The sequence below is a fragment of the Schistocerca americana genome, chromosome 10 (assembly GCF_021461395.2).
Source record: "Schistocerca americana isolate TAMUIC-IGC-003095 chromosome 10, iqSchAmer2.1, whole genome shotgun sequence".
Classification (NCBI taxonomy): Eukaryota; Metazoa; Arthropoda; class Insecta; order Orthoptera; family Acrididae; genus Schistocerca; species Schistocerca americana.
In genome coordinates this window covers 110,505,820-110,528,171 of record NC_060128.1, presented here as the reverse complement: position 1 = coordinate 110,528,171, position 22,352 = coordinate 110,505,820, and the positions used below count along the sequence as shown (strand labels likewise).

General features: G+C 38.3%; 1 protein-coding gene across 2 annotated transcripts in view; it reads right to left on the bottom strand.

Moving 5' to 3' along the window:
- Positions 1–11,657, bottom strand: part of LOC124552419 (peptidyl-prolyl cis-trans isomerase G-like) — a 51,612-nt gene extending 39,955 nt beyond the window's left edge. The window contains exons 1-5 of one of the 2 annotated variants that reach the window (XM_047126686.1): positions 11,520–11,657; positions 10,984–11,295; positions 10,798–10,885; positions 8,375–8,404; positions 3,723–3,868 (exon numbers count right to left, since the gene is read on the bottom strand). In XM_047126686.1, coding sequence (XP_046982642.1) covers positions 3,723–3,868; positions 8,375–8,404; positions 10,798–10,885; positions 10,984–11,275 — 556 coding nt within the window. In that variant the 5' untranslated portion in view covers positions 11,276–11,295; positions 11,520–11,657. Of the gene's footprint in view, positions 1–3,722; positions 3,869–8,374; positions 8,479–10,797; positions 10,886–10,983; positions 11,296–11,519 lie in introns of those variants that run through there. The other variant, XM_047126687.1, reaches the window with a different exon arrangement.
- Between the last annotated feature and the right edge of the window lie 10,695 nt (positions 11,658–22,352).

Here is a 22,352-nt window from a genome sequence, read left to right as displayed (position 1 = left end):
TCCTTGAAACTGTAAAACATATCAATGCTTTGATTATGGTTTTATACACTGGTGTAGAATTTCCCAGCACTTTAGAAACAAAACTCAGGGAAAAAAAACACGTTTTGGAAAGATCTTTGATGTGCAGCAACACATCCAGTACATACTTTTGTATTACAAAAGTGTAAATTCAAATTCCTCCAAACACCACATGTTACTTTCCGAAGCATTGAAATCGAGATTGCAATGCTCTTTTGTAACCCTGTCATAGTTCACGTCACATGATATAACCAGCCAATGACAGTGGATACTCAGAGAATATGGACATGTGATGATGTCAGCCAAAAGCATCATCACTGTGAAGTAGCGCTAACACACAAACAGAGAAAGTTAATGGTTTAAATTAGTATATATACTGTTGCTACAAGAAAAGAAAAGCTTTCACATATAATATTGGTCTGCAAGATTAATAAGCTGCAACAGAAGCTAAGCTTTCACATATAATGTTGATCTTTTTTGCGCATGTTACATTTTAAGATACATCACACAAATGTGCCAGTAAAATTTTTAACGACATGAATGTCTGATCTTCTAGATTCGAAATTCTTCTAACGGTTGTCGTCAAAGTTGCTTTTTAAATGAGAGTCAAAGGCTCTGTGATTTTAGAAGTTCATTGTACATTCTCACACACCGTTCATCTTGCGTAAAAGGAAATTTACTTTGAAAGTAATGATTTTCAAACAACCATTCGCAATATTTTCTCACAACCTGTTAGAAATACATTTGTTTCAGCAGTTGCCAGAGAGCACCAGATAAGGGGCGTCACCGCACTTGCGCAGATATGACGACGCAGGAAGCCCGTATGTTCCTATGTGTAAAACATTAAAAATCTTACATTATGTAATAAAAGAAACATGACAGAGTATACTCCAAGAGCATCAGCATTTTGCGAACCATGCTAAAAATGCATAATTCGGTTTAAAGTGCAGATCCGTAATGTCCAGATTCGGAAGTAAATTTTCGTGGAGTACCAGTACTGTCTTCTCTCATGTTTGGTTCTTTATTATGGCATAATGCCGTACATGCCAAAAGATGAAAACGTGCACTTGAAATGCATTTATTGCGACCGTGAATTTGTTAAATCTCTAAATACAACCAACCTGAGTAGCAGTCTCGCTTTTAGGAAATCTTCTGAAAGAATACACTGATGTATTAGTAAACGTTAGCAGCTTTGAGTCTTGATAAGTCAAGCACAGAAAATTTGAGTCGTAAGTGCTAACACTGATTGCGATGAAAAGTCAAAAGAAGAAATTTCAAAGATCCGACAATCTGGACTTGGAGGTCTGCACACGGAACGTGTTGTCTGCAGTGAAAGTGCCTGGTGAGCATTAAAATTTGGTTATTCCAGGCTTTCGTACGTGGATGCAGTGGAGCTGTTCTTGCTGAAAAATGTACCTCTATTCCTCTCCCACCAACACTTACCAGTTGTGGTATAGTCAATGTCCCAACATATCGTATAATACAACCTCTGACAAAGTTCGGTGAATAGTCCTGTAACATTAACATAGATGAACTACGAACTACAGTTACCTTACTGTCCTTCAAACTAGTCACCTCCCATAACCATGCACTGCTGAGCTCTGTGATGCATATCCTGGAAACTTTGCACAAAGTCTTCTTTTGGGATGGTGTTCAGAAGTCGCATCACATTTTGTCAGATGTCAGCAATATCATAAAATCTCTCCCCTTTCAAAGCAAGTGAGTCGAGGGAATAAGTAGTAGTCTGGAGGATTGAGATCTGGCAAGTATGGTGGATATTCAAATTGCATCATCCCCTTTTCTGCTAGGAACTGTTTGACGATATTGCTGTGTGGGCAAGTGGTGTTGTAAACAAAAAACCAGGAACCTTGTTGTGAATACTGGGGCCATACCCTGTGTAGACGTTGCATGAAACAGGTCAAAATTTCAACTTACTGCGCAGCGTTCAACGTCGTTCCTTCAGGCAGAAATTGAGGATAATACCTTACTATCAGAAAAAGTGATGAGCATTGTTTTGATCCACGATTTTTCGGCTATGACCTTTTTCCGACGAGGTGATGAAGAACGCCATTCCATGTTTTGCCGTTTCATTTCACGGTCATACCGGAGACACCAGGTTTCATCCTCAGTGATAACATGGTTCAAGAAGTAGGGTGTTGCACCCACCGTTTTGACAAAATTCTGTGAAGCCTCTAAATGTGCCTACTTCTGATTGTCAATTGAGTGATATGGCACAAGACAACACGTCTTCCTCTCCCCGAACTCCTGCGTAAGGATTTTTCGCACAGATTCGCAGTTCATTGGCTATCTTGCACACAGTTAATCGACAGTCATTCACGACTGATGTCCTCACTTTCTCAACGTTTTTGTCACTGACAGCAGTCGCCAGTTGTCCAAAACGGGGATTGTCAAACACACTTTCCCGGCCTCATCGAAAATGGGAGAACCCCTCGTACACACACTTCATGGACAGTGCTCGATTCCCATAAACATGCAGCAACATAGCATGTGTTTCTTTCAGTGTCTTGCCAAACTTAAAACAAAACTTTAAATTGATCCTTTGCTCATTCATTGTCCTGTTGTCAGTTCAGAACCAATGCACCCAATGCACTAATCATGGCACTTTGTCCAACAGGTATAGCACAGAATACACACGATGCTCAGCTGAACTACAGCGGGGACAGGTCGTCAACTCCGGCTGCTACACAGATGCAGCGTTGTGAGTCACCAGTATTGCCCAATCGACTGTTCTGACTTCATTCACCCAACTTTAGTGTCAGAGGTTGTAGTTCTCTTCGTGGAGATAAAATGGGCATACTAAACATTCCTTTTAGCCTTCACTTTTGGGCTGCCACATCCGAATCAATGACAACACTGTTGCTCTGATGCTCTGGACACTGTGCTTACAAATAATTCCAGATAAACGAAATGCAGTACCATTACTCATAATGATGCTCTAAAGCAAATACACACACTGTTCAGTAATGGTCATAATTCTCACAAAGCACATGCCTCTTCACGAGATATTTACGGTGAAGTCTGAGTATCTCGCTGCTTATGACAGTAACTGCAGTAAGTGGTCAATTCTCTGCAGTGACTTCTGTGCAGTACATAGGAGGCAGTCACAAACTCTGTCAACTTGATCTTAACTTGCAGCTGTCTAGGCATCCTTCAAATGCCCAAAACACTAAGTTTATGCACACACCAGTAACGGTCAATTCACAAGGATGAGATCAGATTAATTACACTATGTACAGAGATACTTACACAGTCATGCTGCCTCTGCTCCGTATGTGAATGGAAAGGGAAGAAACCCTAATAACAGGTGCAATGTGAAGTACCCTCTGCCGAGCACTTCACTGGGGTTTAGATGTAGGTAATAGCATTTCCTCTCGAGATGACAAACGCAGTAAATTGCTGACATTGGAAATCAAACTCTCATTCTTTCGAGTACTTATGATGGCTCTGAGCACTATGGGACTTAACATCTGTGGTCATCAGCCCCCTAGAACTTAGAACTACTTAAACCTAACTAACCTAAGGACATCACACACATCCATGCCCGAGGCAGGATTCGAACCTGCGACCGTAGCAGTCGCGCGGTTCCGGACTGAGCGCCTAGAACCGCGAGACCACTGCGGCCGGCGAGTACTTATGAGCTGGAAACTAACCTGAAATGAAAATATTCCCTCTGTGAGCCTCACCTTTGCCTCTGATCTTCAAAACAAGCTCTCCACAGTTTGTGACGCGTGCGTCCTGCAGGGGGCGGCACATGCGGTCGACCGGCAGGCCCTCGATGTGAGAGACGACGTGCTGGCCAGATAGCACGTGGCCAAAGACCACGTGTACTCTGCAACACAACATAACACAATAATCTAACAGCGGAAAACAAATCAACTGCAACAGTGAAAACTACACAAGCTCCTTTGCTGGAGACAGCTTTACAACTGAGAGCAGTGTGGCATTTAACGTTAATCTATATAAATGTCAACTTTTGCAGCATCCCAGGACTGGAATTCAAGCGGGAACCAACCCACACAGACGAGGAACAGATATTTTGAGTTTTATTGCAATTCAGAACTATTCTAAAATGGAAGAGTAAACGTGGCTAATAATTATTCATTTCTTATGAGAAAATAAATACACAGGGTGTCCACAATGAGACTCCAACATTTTAATGTCCTATATCTTTCTCATTTCAGATGGTGGACCTGTGAATCCTGAAGGGGCAGACAGAGCAACTCAACAAGTTTGTGGCGCGCAAATTTGATACGCCAAGTGGCCGTAGTGGAGCTGCAATCAACTGTTTTAGCAAAATGGAGGATATGAAGGAGCGTGCACAAGTGATCTGGTGGTACGCAGAGACAAAATCGGCGACCCAAGTGCAAAGAAACTTTCGTCGGGTTTATAACAAAGACTAGAAAGAAGTGGTGTGATCAGTTTTTGGCTACTGGGAGTGATGCGAAAGGGCACGGTGGTGGTAAGCCTAGGATCAGCGAACATCATGTGGAACAAGTGCGGCGGTCATTCGAACAAAGTCCACAGAAGTCAGTGCGACAGGCAGCACGAGAACTTCGTATGAAACGTTCAACAGTGCACAAAGTGCTTCATCAGCAATTACATTTGTATGCTTATAAAGTGCAGGTTGTGCAAGAAATCAAGCCTGATGATCGAACAAAGCGAGAAGAATTTGCACGTGTCATGTTATATCGCATTGCCGCGGACGAGACTTTTTATCACGCGTGATGTTTACTGACGAGGCAATCTTTCACGTGTCAGGGGCTGTCAATCGTCACAATGTGCGCATCTGGGGGTCCGAAAATCCACATGCACCTAGGGAACACATGCGCGACAGTCCGAAAGTTAATGTGTGGTGTAGTTCGATGATAAATCGCATTGTTGGGCCGTTTTTCTTTCAGGAGCCGACTGTGGATGGAGCCATCTACCTGGACATGTTGGAACAATTTGCCGTGCCACAGATGAAAGACCTGCAGCCAAATGTGATGTTTCAACAGGATGGTACACCAGCCCATTGGAGCCTTGATGCCCGAAAAATTTTAAATGACACGTTCCCGCAACGATGGATTGGCCGTGGAGGTCCAATTCCTTGGCCGCCACGTTCGCCTGACATACCCCCCCCCCTCGATTTTTTCTTGTGGGGTTATGTGAAAGACCGGGTATACACTACACCAGTAAATGACCTGCAAGACTTCAAACACTGCATAAGAATTGTCATCAACTGTGTCAAAGAAAAGTTGTTCCGCAACACATGGCACGGAATCGATTATAGACTTGATATTCTTCGCGCTACCTGTGGCGCCCATGTTCAAGTGTACTGAACCGTCCACCTGTGTATGAAAACTTGATAAGCTGCTGTATGATTTGCCTGTATTTGTTCGACAGTAAATTGTGTTTTCTCTCAGATTTTATGAGTTCAAATGTTGGAGTCTCATTGTGGACACCCTGTATAATAGTACTATCTAAATATACCAGTAACTTATTTTCAACAATTTGCGAATTAGCTACCTCTCGCATTCTAGTGCACAATTTTACACAGTATTTTTAACAATTGTTGATCAGCCTCAAGACGTTAAATTTTGAGGAAAAATCATATAACTTACAAGGACAATACAGTCTGTTTCGAACAATTAAGCTATCAACAAGACAACTACCTGTTAGCACTACATAACCGAAACTGCTACTGAGACAGTACTTATTTTTTTCGTACCTATGTTAAGTATCGAAGTACTCTAACACCTGCGAGAATATGGAGGTTCTGAATGGGGACACTTATTAATGCCTTTGACTTTCTTACAAACTTGATAATATGAGACCACAGTGAGAAAAACGGGGTTTTCAATGGGGATGTAAAGACAGCTTCAAAATGTAATACTTAAAAAACAGATTGCTATTACGCCACCTCTTAACCGAACTCTGACCTTCCCAACTAACTGATACCTTGGGCTATACTACTGATCAGTATCACCACAGCCTTTACTTCACAGAAAGCACCGACAGTTACATAACTGCTAAAAACAGAACAGCAGTACTGCGAACTTTACTCAACCCACTTAAAACTTTTTTTTCACGAACTTTCATTGTGTGACACTACAAATATTCTCTTTCGGAGTTAATTTCACTAATGCATAGGTGCAAAATGAAAGGTGAATACCAAATATACAAAAACAATGTTCTACATCACACACAATGAATACAACCATAATCACAGGCTATCAACTTCAGACACAAACATGTATACAGCCTGCTGTAGAGCCCTCTAGTCTTGGAAAACAGTGTTCATTCATCACAAAAGATGTTGCCAGTACTGTAGACCAAGCCAGAAGTTGTTCTCCCACACACAAGGTAGGCTCCTTGTGTCACATTGGTCACAAGAACTAGGCAGTTGTCAACCATTCCAAGATCACACAGAGTATTGTGTGAAGCATAGTGCCGGAAGAGCACAGTGCCTCACCTAACAGCACAAGAAGTCTCAGTGATCTGGATATGGCCTCCATTGTTCAGTCTCCTTTCACGAACACCAAAGTGAACTATGACCTTTGCTACAGAGCATCAAGTGACATTATACAGAGTGCACTATCCGAAAATTACCTCAAGCAATTTAACAGAGAACTGACTCATGGATATAACATCTTGGACCTACTGATAACAAACAGACCAAAACTTTTCGACTGTAAGTGCAGAAAAGGGAATCAGTGATCATAAGGCCGTTGCAGCATCCCTGAATATGGAAGTAAATAGGAATATAAAAAAAGGGAGGAAGGTTTATCTGTTTAGCAAGAGTAATAGGAGGCAGATTTCCGACTACCTAACAGATCAAAACAAAAATTTCTGTTTTGACACTGACAATATTGAGTGTTTATGGAAAAAGTTCAAGGCAATCGTAAAATGCGTTTTAGACAGGTACTTGCCAACTGTGAGGGACGGGAAAAACCCACCGTGGTTCAACAACAAAGTTAGGAAACTACTGCGAAAGCAAAGAGAGCTTCACTGCAAGTTTAAATGCAGCCAAAACCTCTCAGACGCACAGAAGCTAAACGATGTCAAAGTAAGCGTAAGGAGGGCTATGCGTGAAGCGTTCAGTGAATTCGAGAGTAAAATTCTATGTACCGAGTTGACAGAAAATCTTAGGAAGTTCTAGTCTTACGTTAAATCAGTAAGTGGATCAAAACAGCATATCCAGACACTCTGGGATGATGATGATGATGATGGCATTGAAGCAGAGGATGACACACGTAAAGCTGAAATACTAAACACCTTTTTCCAAAGCTGTTTCACAGAGGAAGACCACACTGCAGTTCCTTCTCTAAATCCTCGCACGAATGAAAAAATTGCCGACATCAAAATAACTGTCCAAGAAATAGAAAAGCAACTGAAATCACTCAACAGAGGAAAGTCCACTAGACCTGACGGGATACCAATTCGATTCTACACAGAGTACACAAAAGCCCTTGCCCTCCTTTTAACAGCCGTGTACCGCAAGTCTCTAGAGCAACGGAAGGTTCCAAATGATTGGAAAAGAGCACAGGTAGTCCCAGTTTTCAAGAAGGGTTGCCGAGCAGATGTGCAACACTATAGGCCTATATATCTGACATCAATCTGTTGTAGAATTTTAGAACATGTTTTTTGCTCGTGTATCATTTCTGGAAACCCAGAATCTACTCTGTAGGAATCAACATGGATCCCGGAAACAGCGATCGTGTGAAACCCAACTCGCTTCATTTGTTCATGAGACCCAGAAAATATTAGATAAAGACTCCCAGGTAGATACCATTTTCCTTGACTTCCGAAAGGCGTTCGATACAGTTCCGCACATCTGTTCCTTGTGGCACAATCTTTTCTTTGGGGTATTTACGCACAATGTACAATGGAAGCAGTAGAACTGATCTGCCGTCAGCTTCAAATACAGGTTCTCTAAATTTTCTCAATAGTGTCCCTCAAAATGAATGGCCCTATTTTTGTGCCATTTTGTCTACTTTTGTTGTTGAATGTATATAATGAGGAAACATTGAATCTGTAGATACCACCCATTGACTTTGCCTCCTTACATCATAAAAATCTACAGATAATTATGTCACAACAACTAACACTATCTTCACATTTGTTTCAGAAAATAATAAAGAAGCAAAATAAATACTGCCGCTGTTCTGATCTCTCTTTCTGTGTATGTATGAGAACATTCCACATCACCATCATGCTACAAGTCAAAGACAATGCTTGGTATCACTAAGTTCAAGCCACTCCAAATAGATAACACTAAAACATTACTGTAACTTTACAAAATACTTTTCATTCATTATGAGAAATTTGTATAATTACAGAACTACATTCAACTTACCCGTCGAGATGAGGCGCCGGTTGTGTCGTACTAGAACAAAACATGATTAAAGAGCAAGAAGTCGGCCACGGCTAACGGGTCCCGCAGTGGCGCCCACATCTCAACTACACAGAAACAAAACAGCAGTTCACATCTGGCACTGTAGCTACATATCTCTAATCAGAACCAACTCCAGCAGTAACTGGCAATGACAAAATTCGAGCGTCACTTACAAATGTTGAAAACCATTCAAGTTGTGAAACAGCGCAAGTGATGAGTTTAATCATTAAAAAAGGAGTCTCACAATATAACATGAAAATGGCCAGACTCAGTAATGTGTCCATCAATATTAACTGAAGAATTTTATATCACTGTATTGACACTTTTCTACAAGTCACAAGTAATCAACAGATAATTACAAACATATGTTTTCAGCAGTGCATATGTCTATGGACAAGATTCACAACACAATACTACATAAAAACAATGCAAACTTAAAATTTATACAATAAATTTTTTAAAAAGTTGTTTCACTGGTTGTATAGTTTTCAAAAAAGTTAATTTGTAGTCTTTCAACTGAATAACTAGAGAGTGATAAGTATTTATCAAAAGCATGAGCTCTCATCTCAAAAAGAAAAAAATTATCTTATTGCAAAGTAACCATAAGCCTTGCATACATTAATTGCACAAACTTGCACTTTTAATTTAATAAATGTCAGAGAGGGAGAGCACTTAACATTCCTCACACCCACACTGCATAATTATGATACAGTATCATATTTCTGATATCAGTGTAGTCAAATTTCCTCATCAAATTAAAGACAGCTACATGGCAATGGCAAGATTGTGGAATTACGTGAATATTAACCTTTCTGTTGTAACATTACACTGGGACACTATGCAAATACAGTACTTTAAACCACATGACAAATGCTGTGCTGACACACACACACACACACACACACACACACACACACACACACACACTGGAAACTCCCTCTCCTTGCGATTTTTAGTATGGCATTGACACAAACATTAAGCTGCACTATCAGTTAACCTGTCACTGCAACTTTTACTTAGCTATCAAATTTGTTTGTTTTGCCAAGTCACAACGAAATCATCACTTTGCAGACTAACCTATACCTCAGGTCGTCCTGCAGATCAGTCTGTAGCCACACCAAAAATTTCAGGTGAGGGCAAATGGTCCAATACCACACTTTAATCTAAAAATCTCTAGCTGAAAACTTCAAATTTCTATCCATTCACATGATAGTTTTACATTCAATACACTACACACTCCCAAACCATTTCCCATTGAATATAAAGTACAGTACTGTCAACTGGGATGAGTCTGACCCCATTGGTGCAACATTGATCCAAGGGTCAATTTCATCCTTTTCTTTCCATTTGTGGGTCAATGTATATCTTCTTGAAAACAAAAATTGTCATACATTACAATGGAATTTGTTGACCTGAACTCACACACATTAAAATAATTTTTTTTTAAAAATATTGTAGTTCAAAAAATTAAGCACATCATACATATCCGCTTATAAATTCAATTGGGAAACACTTTCTTGGCCCAGAAGAAATGGTTAATCCTATCATCAGATTCCTTTGTGTTCAAATTCACATATTTTAATGCGGTTGTGTTACTTTGTTGAATTACTGGAGACTGGAATACCACTCGTCTAGTTTTACCAATGGCATTATCACCATGCTGAAAACCCCAATTTTGAGTGTATCCAACACTGTGACCAAAACACCGATCTTAACACCCGCAGGAACGCAAACATGCAAACCCATTCAGTGACTAAAACCAATTAAATTAGTGTAACAAGTGCCATACTCATACTGCACATCAACGTTTATCCCAGGACCATTCTACACGTGTTTATAGTAAAACAAATCTGAGGAATCACTGCAACCCAAAATCATGGGAAAGACTCTGACCCCCTTCAATTAATTTTATTCTACTACCCTATGCAAAAAGTAACATACATAATGTGCTACGGGTGTTTGTATAAAAATGTACAATAATACTAAATAATGATAAAAACCAGCATGAATAGGAACTGATTCTACAAGAACGTAAAAAAGAAGGGGCCCCATCTCACTCCAGATGACGGTACACATACTGCTCTTTAGTTATTTCCTGCCCATCAAATATCTGTAGTTCAGAAATGTAAAGCATAAAATAACACCCTCTTCAGACAACCCTCACTTTCTTTTTCTTTTTTAACAACAATCTCTCATTTTCTTACTTACACATCTTACAGTCTAGAGTAAATGCAAGTCATATTTTACATTATCAGCTCCAATTACAATGTAAAACTATTTTCAATTTCTTATACAGTGAAGTATTATGAAGTAAATAATGCATTAACAAATGGCATCCACTGACAATTCCGGTATTTTCAATTTCTTTCATCAATTATACTCACATGAAAAACTGAGACCCATTTGTATCTTTACCCCTGTTTGCCATGGACAGCAAGAACGGCTTATCATGTTTCAGCTCGAAATTTTCATCTGAAAAACCATAACAACACTCATTGTGGGGCTTCAAATATCTAGATCATCAGGAAGTAACACTACATGTAGTGATTTTTCTAATAGTGACATGTTACCTGCAAATGTTCCTCCATAGATAGATTCGCCACCGGTACCATTTCCTACTGTAAAATCACCTCCCTGAATCATGAAATCTTTCACTACTCTGTGAAAGATAATTCCCTTGTAATGTAAAGGTTTGCCGGTAGTTTTTCCTTCACCTTTTTCTCCGGTGCAAAGGGCTCTGAAGTTCTCGCATGTTATTGGGCATGTATCAGAGAATAACTCGAAAACAATTCTGCCCATGGGCAACCCCCCAACTTCTATATCGAAGAAACAGCGGGGCCTGTATTGCTTCGTCACCGTCATTTTTACAGCTTGCACTTCGCCTGTAACATATTGAGAAAGAAATGTACCTGACGTTATGTTAATCAGTCGCTTACTATCAACATAAAGCCCATATCACTGAACATTTACGAACACGATGATAAGCAATGCAATGGACATAAAATCTTAAAAGCAAACAAAACACATTTTAGTAGGCAGCTATCCGTTGCTTTAATCACATGCTTCAGAAATATGCATCAAATGAAGACACACTCCAATAACACACCTTAAATGCAATGTACTGCTACTTATTTTGAGCCGTATCTGAAGACGAAAAAAATTCTCCGACACGCTACGATATTTGTTCCCGAAAAGCGAAAACAAACACTTTTCCTACCCCAACACTATTCACTTCACACCAAAGATAACCAGTAACTAGCATTGACCCCCATTTACAACAAATGGACGTCACGTACCGTCAAAGATTTTACGCTACATACAATTTTCTTAAATGTACCAACATCCTAAATGCAGACCAGCATGTCATTAAAATAATTCGAATGAAATAACCAAAAAGTTAGTTTAGAAAACCATACGCCAATTAGTTAGTCAGTTACATGTCCCATGTTCCTTGATCGAAATCATGTGGAACGGGTCAGGTTACGGAATACATGTAGACAGGTACATGATTAGCGTTAACATTTTTTTAGTCTTACCGAAGTCACTACACTGTAAACACTAGAATTACATAGTTTTTAGTTCTTTTTCCTGGCTACCAGTTTTAAACAGCATTTTGTCCCTGTAACAGAAGGAGTTGTTCGGGAGAAATGATTTTAGGTTAAATCTAAAATTTGATTTGCTGACTGTTAGACATTTTGGGTTATTGGGCAAATGATAAAAGATTTTCGCTACTGCATATAGAACTCGTTTCTGAGCCACCAACAGCTTTAATGAAAGCTAATGAAAATCATTTTTCCTATGAAATTGTAGGCGAGGATATCACTATCCACCGAAAATCGTAATGGATTATTTATGACGAATTTCATTAGCGAATATATGCATCGTGACGGCGCACTTTACAATGTCTAGCTCCGTGAAGAGCTGGCAACATGACGTCTGTGTTTATGAACACCACATATTATTCTTACTGCTCCCTCATGTGCAATCAGTACTTTCTATGTGGTGAGTTACCTCAGAAAATTATTACGTAAGACATTATTGAATGGAAATACGCAAAATACGTCAGGAGGTTAATGCTTCTGTTTCTAGAATTGGAAATTACGGTCAATTCACACTGGACGTCACATTACGTCACGTCAGAATATTCCACAATGCATTCTAAATGGTGGCATTCACATAGGCCGTCAACGGACCGTTACGTCACGTCACGTCAAAGTTTCTCGGGCAGTACGTTTTGACGGTGTGGTCATCTGTTGACATCAAAAGTTACCCCATTTTCGCCTTCTCACGCATGTCGTATTTCGTGGTTCAGTGCCTTCTCAAGCTCTATTTATATTATTATACTTTACTTTCGGGGCTAATTGGGCTGTTTTTCCATTGAGTGTTCTTCTACGAGAGAGACCAGATATATGAAAGCGGAAAAGTAATAAGGTTTTAAAATAACAGAACAGATCTAACGACCAGACTGTATATAAATAAGAACATGATTTGATAATGTAATTCTCACTAAATAACATTTCAAGTTAAAGAGCTCTAATGAGGGAGAAGAATGCAGCTGTCTATCATGTCATTAACTATGTAAAACAAAAAATTTAATAGGCCAGATTATTCCTTTATAGATATTGTTTGCTGTGTTTCTATGTATATATTATCTCTATCAAATGACTGCAATGCTTTGAAATGTTATGTCAATTCTGAGCTCTTTACCACAAAAAAAACGGATCAAGAACATATGTTATAAAGTTTGCTTTGGCTGTTAATGAATTTTATCGTTGTTAGTTTCTCAATTCCGATCCTATACTCCAACTTTTTGTGTCACAGAAGGTGACTAGTAACCTCACTTCATTCATCCCATACAGGGCTAAGCAAATTGACGTCAAGTGACATGACAGACTGTGTAAATACATCCTGACACGACGTGACTGCCAGTGCGAATTGGCTTTTATACGAAGAGCAAAACCAGTTGATCTTAAATGTTTGAGACGCTAATCCACACTGTCTGTCACATCATGTCACGTCCTGCCCCCTCAAAACATTCTGCGATGCATTTCAAATGGCCGGCCGAAGTGGCCGCGCGGTTCTGGCGCTGCAGTCTGGAACCGCGAGACCGGTACGGTCGCAGGTTCGAATCCTGCCTCGGGCATGGATGTGTGTCATGTCCTTAGGTTAGTTAGGTTTAACTAGTTCTAAGTTCTAGGGGACTAATGACCTCAGCAGTTGAGTCCCATAGTGCTCAGAGCCATTTGAACCATTTCAAATGATGGTATCCACAGTGGCCATTCGGTCACGTCACATAACGTCACAGCATCGTCAGTGTATCTCAGGAAGAAAGTTTTGATGCGACCCCCAAGTTCATTTCCTCCTGAGTCCCGATGCACTGCCAGGTCTCTATATTCCATTTCATTGTTTTTGTTTTTTAGTTGTTATAAATTGTTTCATTCTGCCATTTCTTTTGTTAATGTTAAAGGACTGTAAATACTATTACAAGTTCATATTTGTTTCTCTTATATGTGTGGAAGTATCTTTGATGCAAAGTTAATGTTTGATGTATTTGTTCTCTGTATTAGAGATCTGTAAAGTTAAAAAAAAAACGTATAATTGTTCTGTTGTTGATCTTACGTTCAGTTTTGGCACTTTAATAAATCTTTGCGCAATCATTTAGACGTTGGATATGTAACATTTTATCCTAACAGTTAAAATTTATAATAAATGATGAAAGATTAATTGAAGTCGAGAGGTGCCGGTCTGAATTGTACTACATCAGCATACTAAATTGCTAGCTCTCTACCACATTTATAAAGTGGATTTTTATACATACCAGTACGATATTTAATATTTTACAGTAAAATGCGTTGCAGTGTGGCTGCAACTTAAAGTGGAAAAAGTAATGTGGGTATAATCAGAATAATTAGTAGGTGGAATTTATTTTACTTTTGTTAGGCATTTGCAGCGTTCTGTAAAGAAATAGACTGAAACCTTCAGACACTGCAACTTGTTTATTTAAATATGAGTTTGTAACAGGCTTATTTATTGTTCATTAGCTCTCTGGATTGTGTGAAAAACAATTTTGCAAGCAACAATGGTCAATATTTATGTGCCTTCAGTAGTAACTCCAGTACAAATAAGGCTCTTACACTATTAAAACCCACATATAAGACATAAAGGAAACCTACAAATCTCTAATTAAAAGATACTGAGGGAGAAATGACTATTGCACTAAAATTTGCACTGGACTAGCAACTAAACTTAACTTTAAACAAACCAGTTTTAGTAATTCTGGGTGCAATTTGACATAAAAATTTAAAAAAGCTTATGCTTTGACTTTCTAAAATATAAAATGAAAATTCCTCTTCCTTGAGCTCTTTGTATAATGTGTGAAATTCTCCTTCTGTACCTCGTAATGACATTTTTTGGACCCACACCCTTTTTTGTGTTGTTCTGCACTTCTGTCTTCCGCCTCTAATATAAAAGCTATCCCTGCAAGCTGCAAACCATTTGAGTCCAATAAATATCATTTAAATACAAATGTAGACTCCAGCATCCATGTGTATAAGCTACCATACTGTGTATGTGTACTTTGTGCATAAAAACAGTTGGAAATCATCTTTCCAACACCGAATTTCCTCAGAAAAACAGTTGAGGACACCCATACGCATTGAGATTGCATGACTTGATGTGCTGTGACGTGACACACGGAGAATATGAATATACCTGGATGTGACGTGACGGTGCTGTGATGACCAGTGTGAACAGGTCTGTAAGCCTCTTCCAGTTCAGTGATACATCAATACATATATAATAGTATTTGCAGATTTCTACCCTATTAAATGACTACTGTTCATGGTAGCTCCATTTGTTGTACAGAACTCAATATAGTATGTTTTTATCAAAATTTAGGGAGAATCTATTATCTAAGAACAACTTAATAGTTTTTTGGAAACCATGATTTACGATCTCCTCTGTTGCTTTCTCTCTAATGGGATTTACTATAACACCAATATCATCTGCAAAAAATACCAATTCTGTTTATTGTATGTTAAGTGGGGGTTCAATCACATATATAAGAATGGGAAGTGGGCCCAAAATTGTATCCTCTAGAACGCCCTTTGTGATTTGTTCCCCACCACTAAAATTTTCTATCCTTCCAACATTGACGTGGCTTTATTTATATTCCACTCCTCTCAATGAAACACTTTGGCTTTCTTCAAGGTTTCATTAGATGTCTGTTGTTAAGGTAAAGATATTGTAGTTACTGTAGCAGCCATTGTAGTAGACGAATTAAAGCAGAAGCTCATTATGTGTTCAGCTATTTCATTCATTACAAATTTGATAACTTTCGTTTAAAGTGAGAACAGCCAACTTTATATACCAATATGTGTATGAAAAACATAAGAAGCTCCTTCAGTGCTAAATAAAGGGTGCTGGTTGTGTGATGAGTGTTCTAATTTGTGTGAAAAATTTGAACTGAGACCATGTCAGCAACATACTTGTTATTTATATAGTGAATGTATTACAAAAAGAACTTAAGGAGAAGTCCCCACGCTGTTAAATAGATGTGCTGGTTGTGTGAAGAATGCAAATACAAATATTTTATTTGACCTTTGAGCATATTTACATGCAATTGTTGTCATCAAACTTAGCACAATAGCAGTAATAATAATAATATAAATTCGGCAAATGTCATGAACTAAAAGAATATAGTCAAAGATAGATACACTACATATTTAAATAAATGCAAATAACCACAAGAGGTTTCCTAATAGAGCAATTACTAGATAAATGACCTCCACAGTTAAGTGAATTGCAAAGATACTAAGTAATCAAACAAATAATAAACCATAAGAATATGAAACAGTAGTAAAATAGTTACACAGTGTTGCAAATATAAAATTTTGTAGCTAATTTATTGTTCATTATCATAAGAAATGTGGGTGATTTGACACACACTCAAGGAACTCTTGAGCAGAGTAAATTACTTTACTTTCCATCCGTATCGAAAGACTAATTCTAAATTTATTTACTGGGACTGTGTAAGGTAAGTTTTTGAAGTAGACATTTTCAACATATTCGTAGCTGGTATGAGTTCTTGCAGGTACAGCATATGGCACATTAGTTGTATGTCCACTTCTTGTGTGATGAGCGTGAACGATCCTGCTTAGGTCAAATTCACATAGATTTTCGTTAACAAAGACAAGGCAGTTGTAAATATATGGGTTAGGCTTTGTCGTTATATTTAATTTCTTAAAACAGTCTCGACCTTATTCGTATGGGCTACTTACTGCAACTCACCTTAGAGCTTTCTTTTGCCATTTAAACCCTAATTTCGAACGTTCAGAATTACCTCACAATAGTATCCCATAACACAGGTATGCAACATACAATTAACACAAGTTCTTGACTGACACTTCTACTGGGGTTGCACAGCAGACAGAAGACATGTACTAGTCTGCAACATAATTTCCCTGTGTGGGTATCCTGGCTGAAATTTTGATTTATGTAAATCAAGAAAGCATATCGTGTGCATGTGGGAAAATGTATAATGGCTGTATGGATGCAATTGAAATGTACCGTTCAAACCATGAACGAAAAATGTTAGAAGCATTGCAGAAAGACGTGAAAAACGCAAAAGAACACGTAAAGCTGCTGGAAAATACAGTGAAATACCTATCTACACCATCACAAAAAGAACTTGGAAATTCCCAAACTTACAACTAACAAAAGAAATGTACAAACCCCAAACTTAATTCAGAAGGATTCCAGTTACCCTTAAGAAACTGTTTTCAGTATCTTCCATTGGACAGTGAACTTGAGACGAAAGAGGTTGCCAATCCAGATAAATCATTTCGATATGAAGAAGCAGCAAAGAAACGTACAATGTATTCATTATGTAGAAATACAGCTTCATAAAACCACCCATTACGAAATGAAAGTAAACAAGCAGTGCAACAACGTAAACTAAGGGTTATCAAAAAGTGTTAGTATAGTGTTGGTCTCTGACAGCCACAGTAGAGGAATAGCAGAAATAATTCGTTACCAACAATACCTCAATACATCAAGTGTGGTGAAACCAGGAGCAGGATTACAGGAAATACTGAAGGACCATAAAAACAGTAACTATGTGTGTCGTAAAACTAGAGTATCGTGACAGTAGGCGGCGCAAATGACGTATATAGAAATGAACTGAAAGTAGCAACAAGAGTATTAAGACAGACACTTTGTACATTTGTGGATCAGAAAATGATTATGCTAGGCATACCATATAGGCATGACCCTATTGAATCGTCATGTGTAAACAAAGAGATCCACAAGGCAAACAAGGCTTACAAAAAGATAGGTCAATCCACTTTAAATACAGTGTTTCTCACCCTAAATGACATGGAAGGAAAGCACTTTACAAGACACAGAATGCACCTAAATAAGTGGGACAAATCATTAACCTGCTAGAGGTTCAAAATGTGTCTGACAAGTGTTTTTGTAGAAGTGGGAAATATGACAAAATTACACTGCCAACAGCAAAACAGGCCTGCAAAGTATCTGCCACAAGCAAGGCTGGCAATGTCGTGGAAAACCCTGCCTGCCTAACGAATCCAGTTGTAGCACTGCTACAACGTACAGAAGGATCAGATATAGAAGTAAGTGTCAACAGGAAAGCATTAGTAACAACAGCAACAGCAGCAACAAAAGATCCATAACCAATGTCTACAGAGGTGAAGAAAACGATCACAGGTACATCTACACAACCAACAACAACAGCAATAGATGACTCAGGAGCAACTCCACCAGAAGGAAAGGAAACAACAGCAAGTGAAACATACAGTGTAGCAAGTAGGCAGAAAACAGTGCCTCCACACCTTCTGAAAGACTTTGTAACATCAACTGTGAAAAGGAGGAGGCCACCAAGATAAGTACAACTAAATGTTTAACAGTGCTTCACCAGAATATACAGTCCACAAAAAATAAATATCAGCAAGTAGAAGTAAACTTACAAACACCAGACAGCTCAGTTGTGTGTTGTATGGAACAGTGGTGCACAGGGAATGAAATCTCATATTTAACCTTAGCCTCATATGAATTTGCTTGTTTCTACAGTAGACTCTCCATGAGAGGTGGGGATTCATGTATTTATGTGAAGAGAGGTATTTCATTTAAAGACAGAAATAACCTTACTGCTTAAATGTTGATAAACATTTTAAACTCTCAGCTACTGAAATAACAGAGTACAGCATTTCAAGAAAATTAATGATATTGTGTGTACTGATCACCAAATGGTAATGTGGATATTTTTTTCTCAAAACTAAATGAGACACTAGCTAATGCATCATGCTCAAAATCAAGCATAATCGTCTGTGGGTACCTCAATATCAATACAATGAAGTCAGATTATGCTAGCCAAGCCTATTTAAATGTTTTGTACAGTTATGACATGACTTCACTTGTAAATTGTTCCACTAGAGTACCCAAACAATCTTCTACATTGATAGACCATGTAGTAAAAGATATAGACAGGAAATAATGCTGTATACATGTTCAAGATCTAGGCTTATCAGATCATTTGTGTCAGATATTAAAAGTAAATTGTGTGTAGAAAAGCCCACTAAATTAGAAGTGTACAAAAGGCCCTTCTCAAAGTCAAACGTCCATGAATTTTCATCGCAGATACAATGTGAAGTGTGGGAGGAAGTCTATGCAGAAATGAATCTCAACATAATGTTTAATACTTTCATGTCTATTTTTAAACTAAAATTTGAGGAAGCATTCCCAAAAACTTTACATACCATTGCTAATTCAGAAAAAATATATGGATAACCAGAGGTATCAAAAAATCCTCTGTATCTCTTACGTATCTCGCTTCAATCAAAAATAGACAGACAGATCCAGCCTTTCTACAACTTTATTAAAGCTACAAGAGAACCTACAGAAAAGTATTACTAGATGCTAAAAAAATCACAAACCTTAAAATACTATTGCAGGCAGAAAACAAAAGCAAACCACTGTGGAATATTATCAAATGGGAAACAGCAAACACAGGGCAAAAACATTTGCACTCACGAATTAAAAATAAAAGTACACAAATGAACCACCCAAAAGAAATAGCTAACTTTGTAAATGTGTACTTCAACAGCATTGCTAAGAATTTACAACAGAACTTTCCAGACACATATGTCTTACCCATCCAGAACCATCCACCAAACTCAATGGCACTCTATCTGGCAACTGAGAAAGAGGTTGCACAAGTTATATATAAATAAAAAGATAAAAAAATCAACTGGTATGGATGAAATCCCAGTTTGCATTCTTAAAGATTCCATAAAGGTACAATGAACAAAAATAATCAATGGATCATTCAAATCTGGCTGTTTTCCTTAGCACCTAAAACAAGCAAAAGTAATACCCATACTTCAAAATGGTGATGCAGAAAATGTAGAAAATTACAGACCAATCTCTCTACTGTGCACCATTTCCAAAATTATTGAAAAAGTTATGAAAAATAGGTTAATGTAGTAGCTAAATAAGTTTAACCTTCTTTGCAACGAACAATATGCTGTCTGACAAAAAAAAAAGAGACAGAATTGGGTATTGCGCAGATTACAAAGGTCATTCTTGAGGCACATAACGAAAGTGACCATGTGAATGGAATTTTCTTGGACTTATCAGAGGCATTTGATAAGTGGACCATATAATTTTATTATATAAATTAGACTTACTAGGAATAAGAGGTGTGGTCAAGAAGTGGTATAAGTCCTACCTATAAAACCGATTACAGTGTTTTGAGATTTCACATAATTGACAAAGATTTCTGGTAAAACACTTATCATGTCCAAAAAATATTAATATAGGCATTCCGCAAGGTAGTATATTAGGTCAAAACCTTTTTTTTTCAATAATGATTTTCTGTGGAGTATCAAAAGTGGGGAGAAAATGTGATTCGCTGATGACAGCAACATAGTGATCACAGCCAAAACTCTAACACAGTTGACAGAAAAAGGCTAATGCAGCCCCCAAAGATGTTCACAAGTGGTCTCTGAAAAATAAAGTAACTTTAAATGTAAAGAAAACTAACTGTATGTACTTTTGGTTGAAGAAAAGATGCAATGATGGTAAATTAAGAATTAATGATGATGTAACAGAATATGTAATGGATACCAAATTTTTGGGGTTGAAGGTAGATTGTCCGTTGAAATGGACAGAACATGTAAAAGCTTTAACAAAGAGGCCATCCACAGCATATTATGCTCTATGAATACTTGTACCACTGTGCAATATTTCATGCCTCAAAATGACATATTTTGGATACATACACTCAATACATACATACATACACTCAATACATACACTCAATAGATGGGTAGATCACATAACTAATGAGGAAATATTGAATAGGACTGGGGAGAAGAGGAGTTTGTGGCACAACTTGACTAGAAGAAGCGATCGGTTGGTAGGACATGTTCTGAGGCATTAAGGGATCACCAATTATAGTATTGGAGGGCAGCATGGAGGGTGAAAATCGTAGAGGGAGACCAAGAGATGAATACCCTAAGCAGATTCAGAAGGATGTAGTTTGCAGTAGGTACTGGGAGATGAAGAAGCTTGCACAGGGTGGAGTAGCATGGAGAGCTGCATCAAACCAGTCTCAGGACTGAAGACCACAACAACAACAACAACACTCAGTCCTCAGTTATGCAATCATGTTTCAGGGAACAAGTGATGGGAATATTCAGTCTGTCCCCTAGGTACAGAAAAGAGCTTGTGGTGTCGCAACTAGTGCGCTATCGCCCATTTGTCTATTAAAAGCTTTACTTCAGAATGTATGTGGGCTGCAATGTAAGCCGGTAGACTATTATACGGTCAGTAACGGACAAGCTGTGCCCTGCAGACTGACGTCACGACCATCTGTTGCAGCTGCGCGTGTGAAAAGCAGTGGAGTAACGCTGGCAGGCCACTTACATCATACGAAACTAAAAATATTAATAACTAATAAAGGAATAACCTGAGGAACGTCATATTTGATGTACATCCTTCTGTTGTGAAAACAAACAATATGTCAAAGTCTGAGATCAAAAATAGTTGTATTTTGGAAGTTAGTAAAATTCCATAAAAAAACGTAATTTTCCGACAGTCAAGAATTTAAAAAAATACAGTGATGTAATAGTTCACCTTTAGTGACTATGTACGATGATCTGATAACACTTTCAGTGTTCATATGTAAATTTGAAAAGTTTTTAGTTTCAGAAAACCTCTGTGACTTTTCTATAATAATAATTTCAAGAATTCTAAGTAAATATGTGTATTGTGTGTTAGAGTGCGTGTGAATGAGAATGCGTGAGTGAGAGTATGTGGGACGTTTGGCATTATTAAAATCATTCATGTAATTCTCTACAGGAACTGGCAAGTGTTCCAACTCTGTAACATGGGATAGAATCCACTAGTGGTTCCCCTACTAGTGAATGTCGGACGTCCAAGTATGTATGCCTATGCATAAGACAGCCAGAACATTCGCGACTACATAATAAATTTCCAGATGTAGAGTAAAGCTTATAGTTCATTTTGTTTTGTTTATTTAATTAGAGAGTTTTGTGTTACTTAATTTGATGACGTCAATGAGCCTAGAGAAGTGGTTGGTGCTTGCTAGATTTTGGCACGAGCTGCACCCTAGAAGTGAGTTCTCATTGGTCGTAAGTGCTGACAGCCAATGAGAAGCGAGACGGTTGGCCGCCTAGCGAGGAGATAGAGTTTTGAGTGTGGGGAGAGTGAGAGAGGGAATCGCGAGCTAGCTTTGATTGGAGGCGATTATGCTGGATGTGACTTTTCGCATTATGTCTAAGATGAAGTCTTGGGATGATTTCTGCGTTATGGTCCAATGTTAATGGTATCTGGTTGTGACCAGAAACTGTTTATGAAAACTTAAGAGTGTTGTGATAATTCGTTCCGACGAGAATCG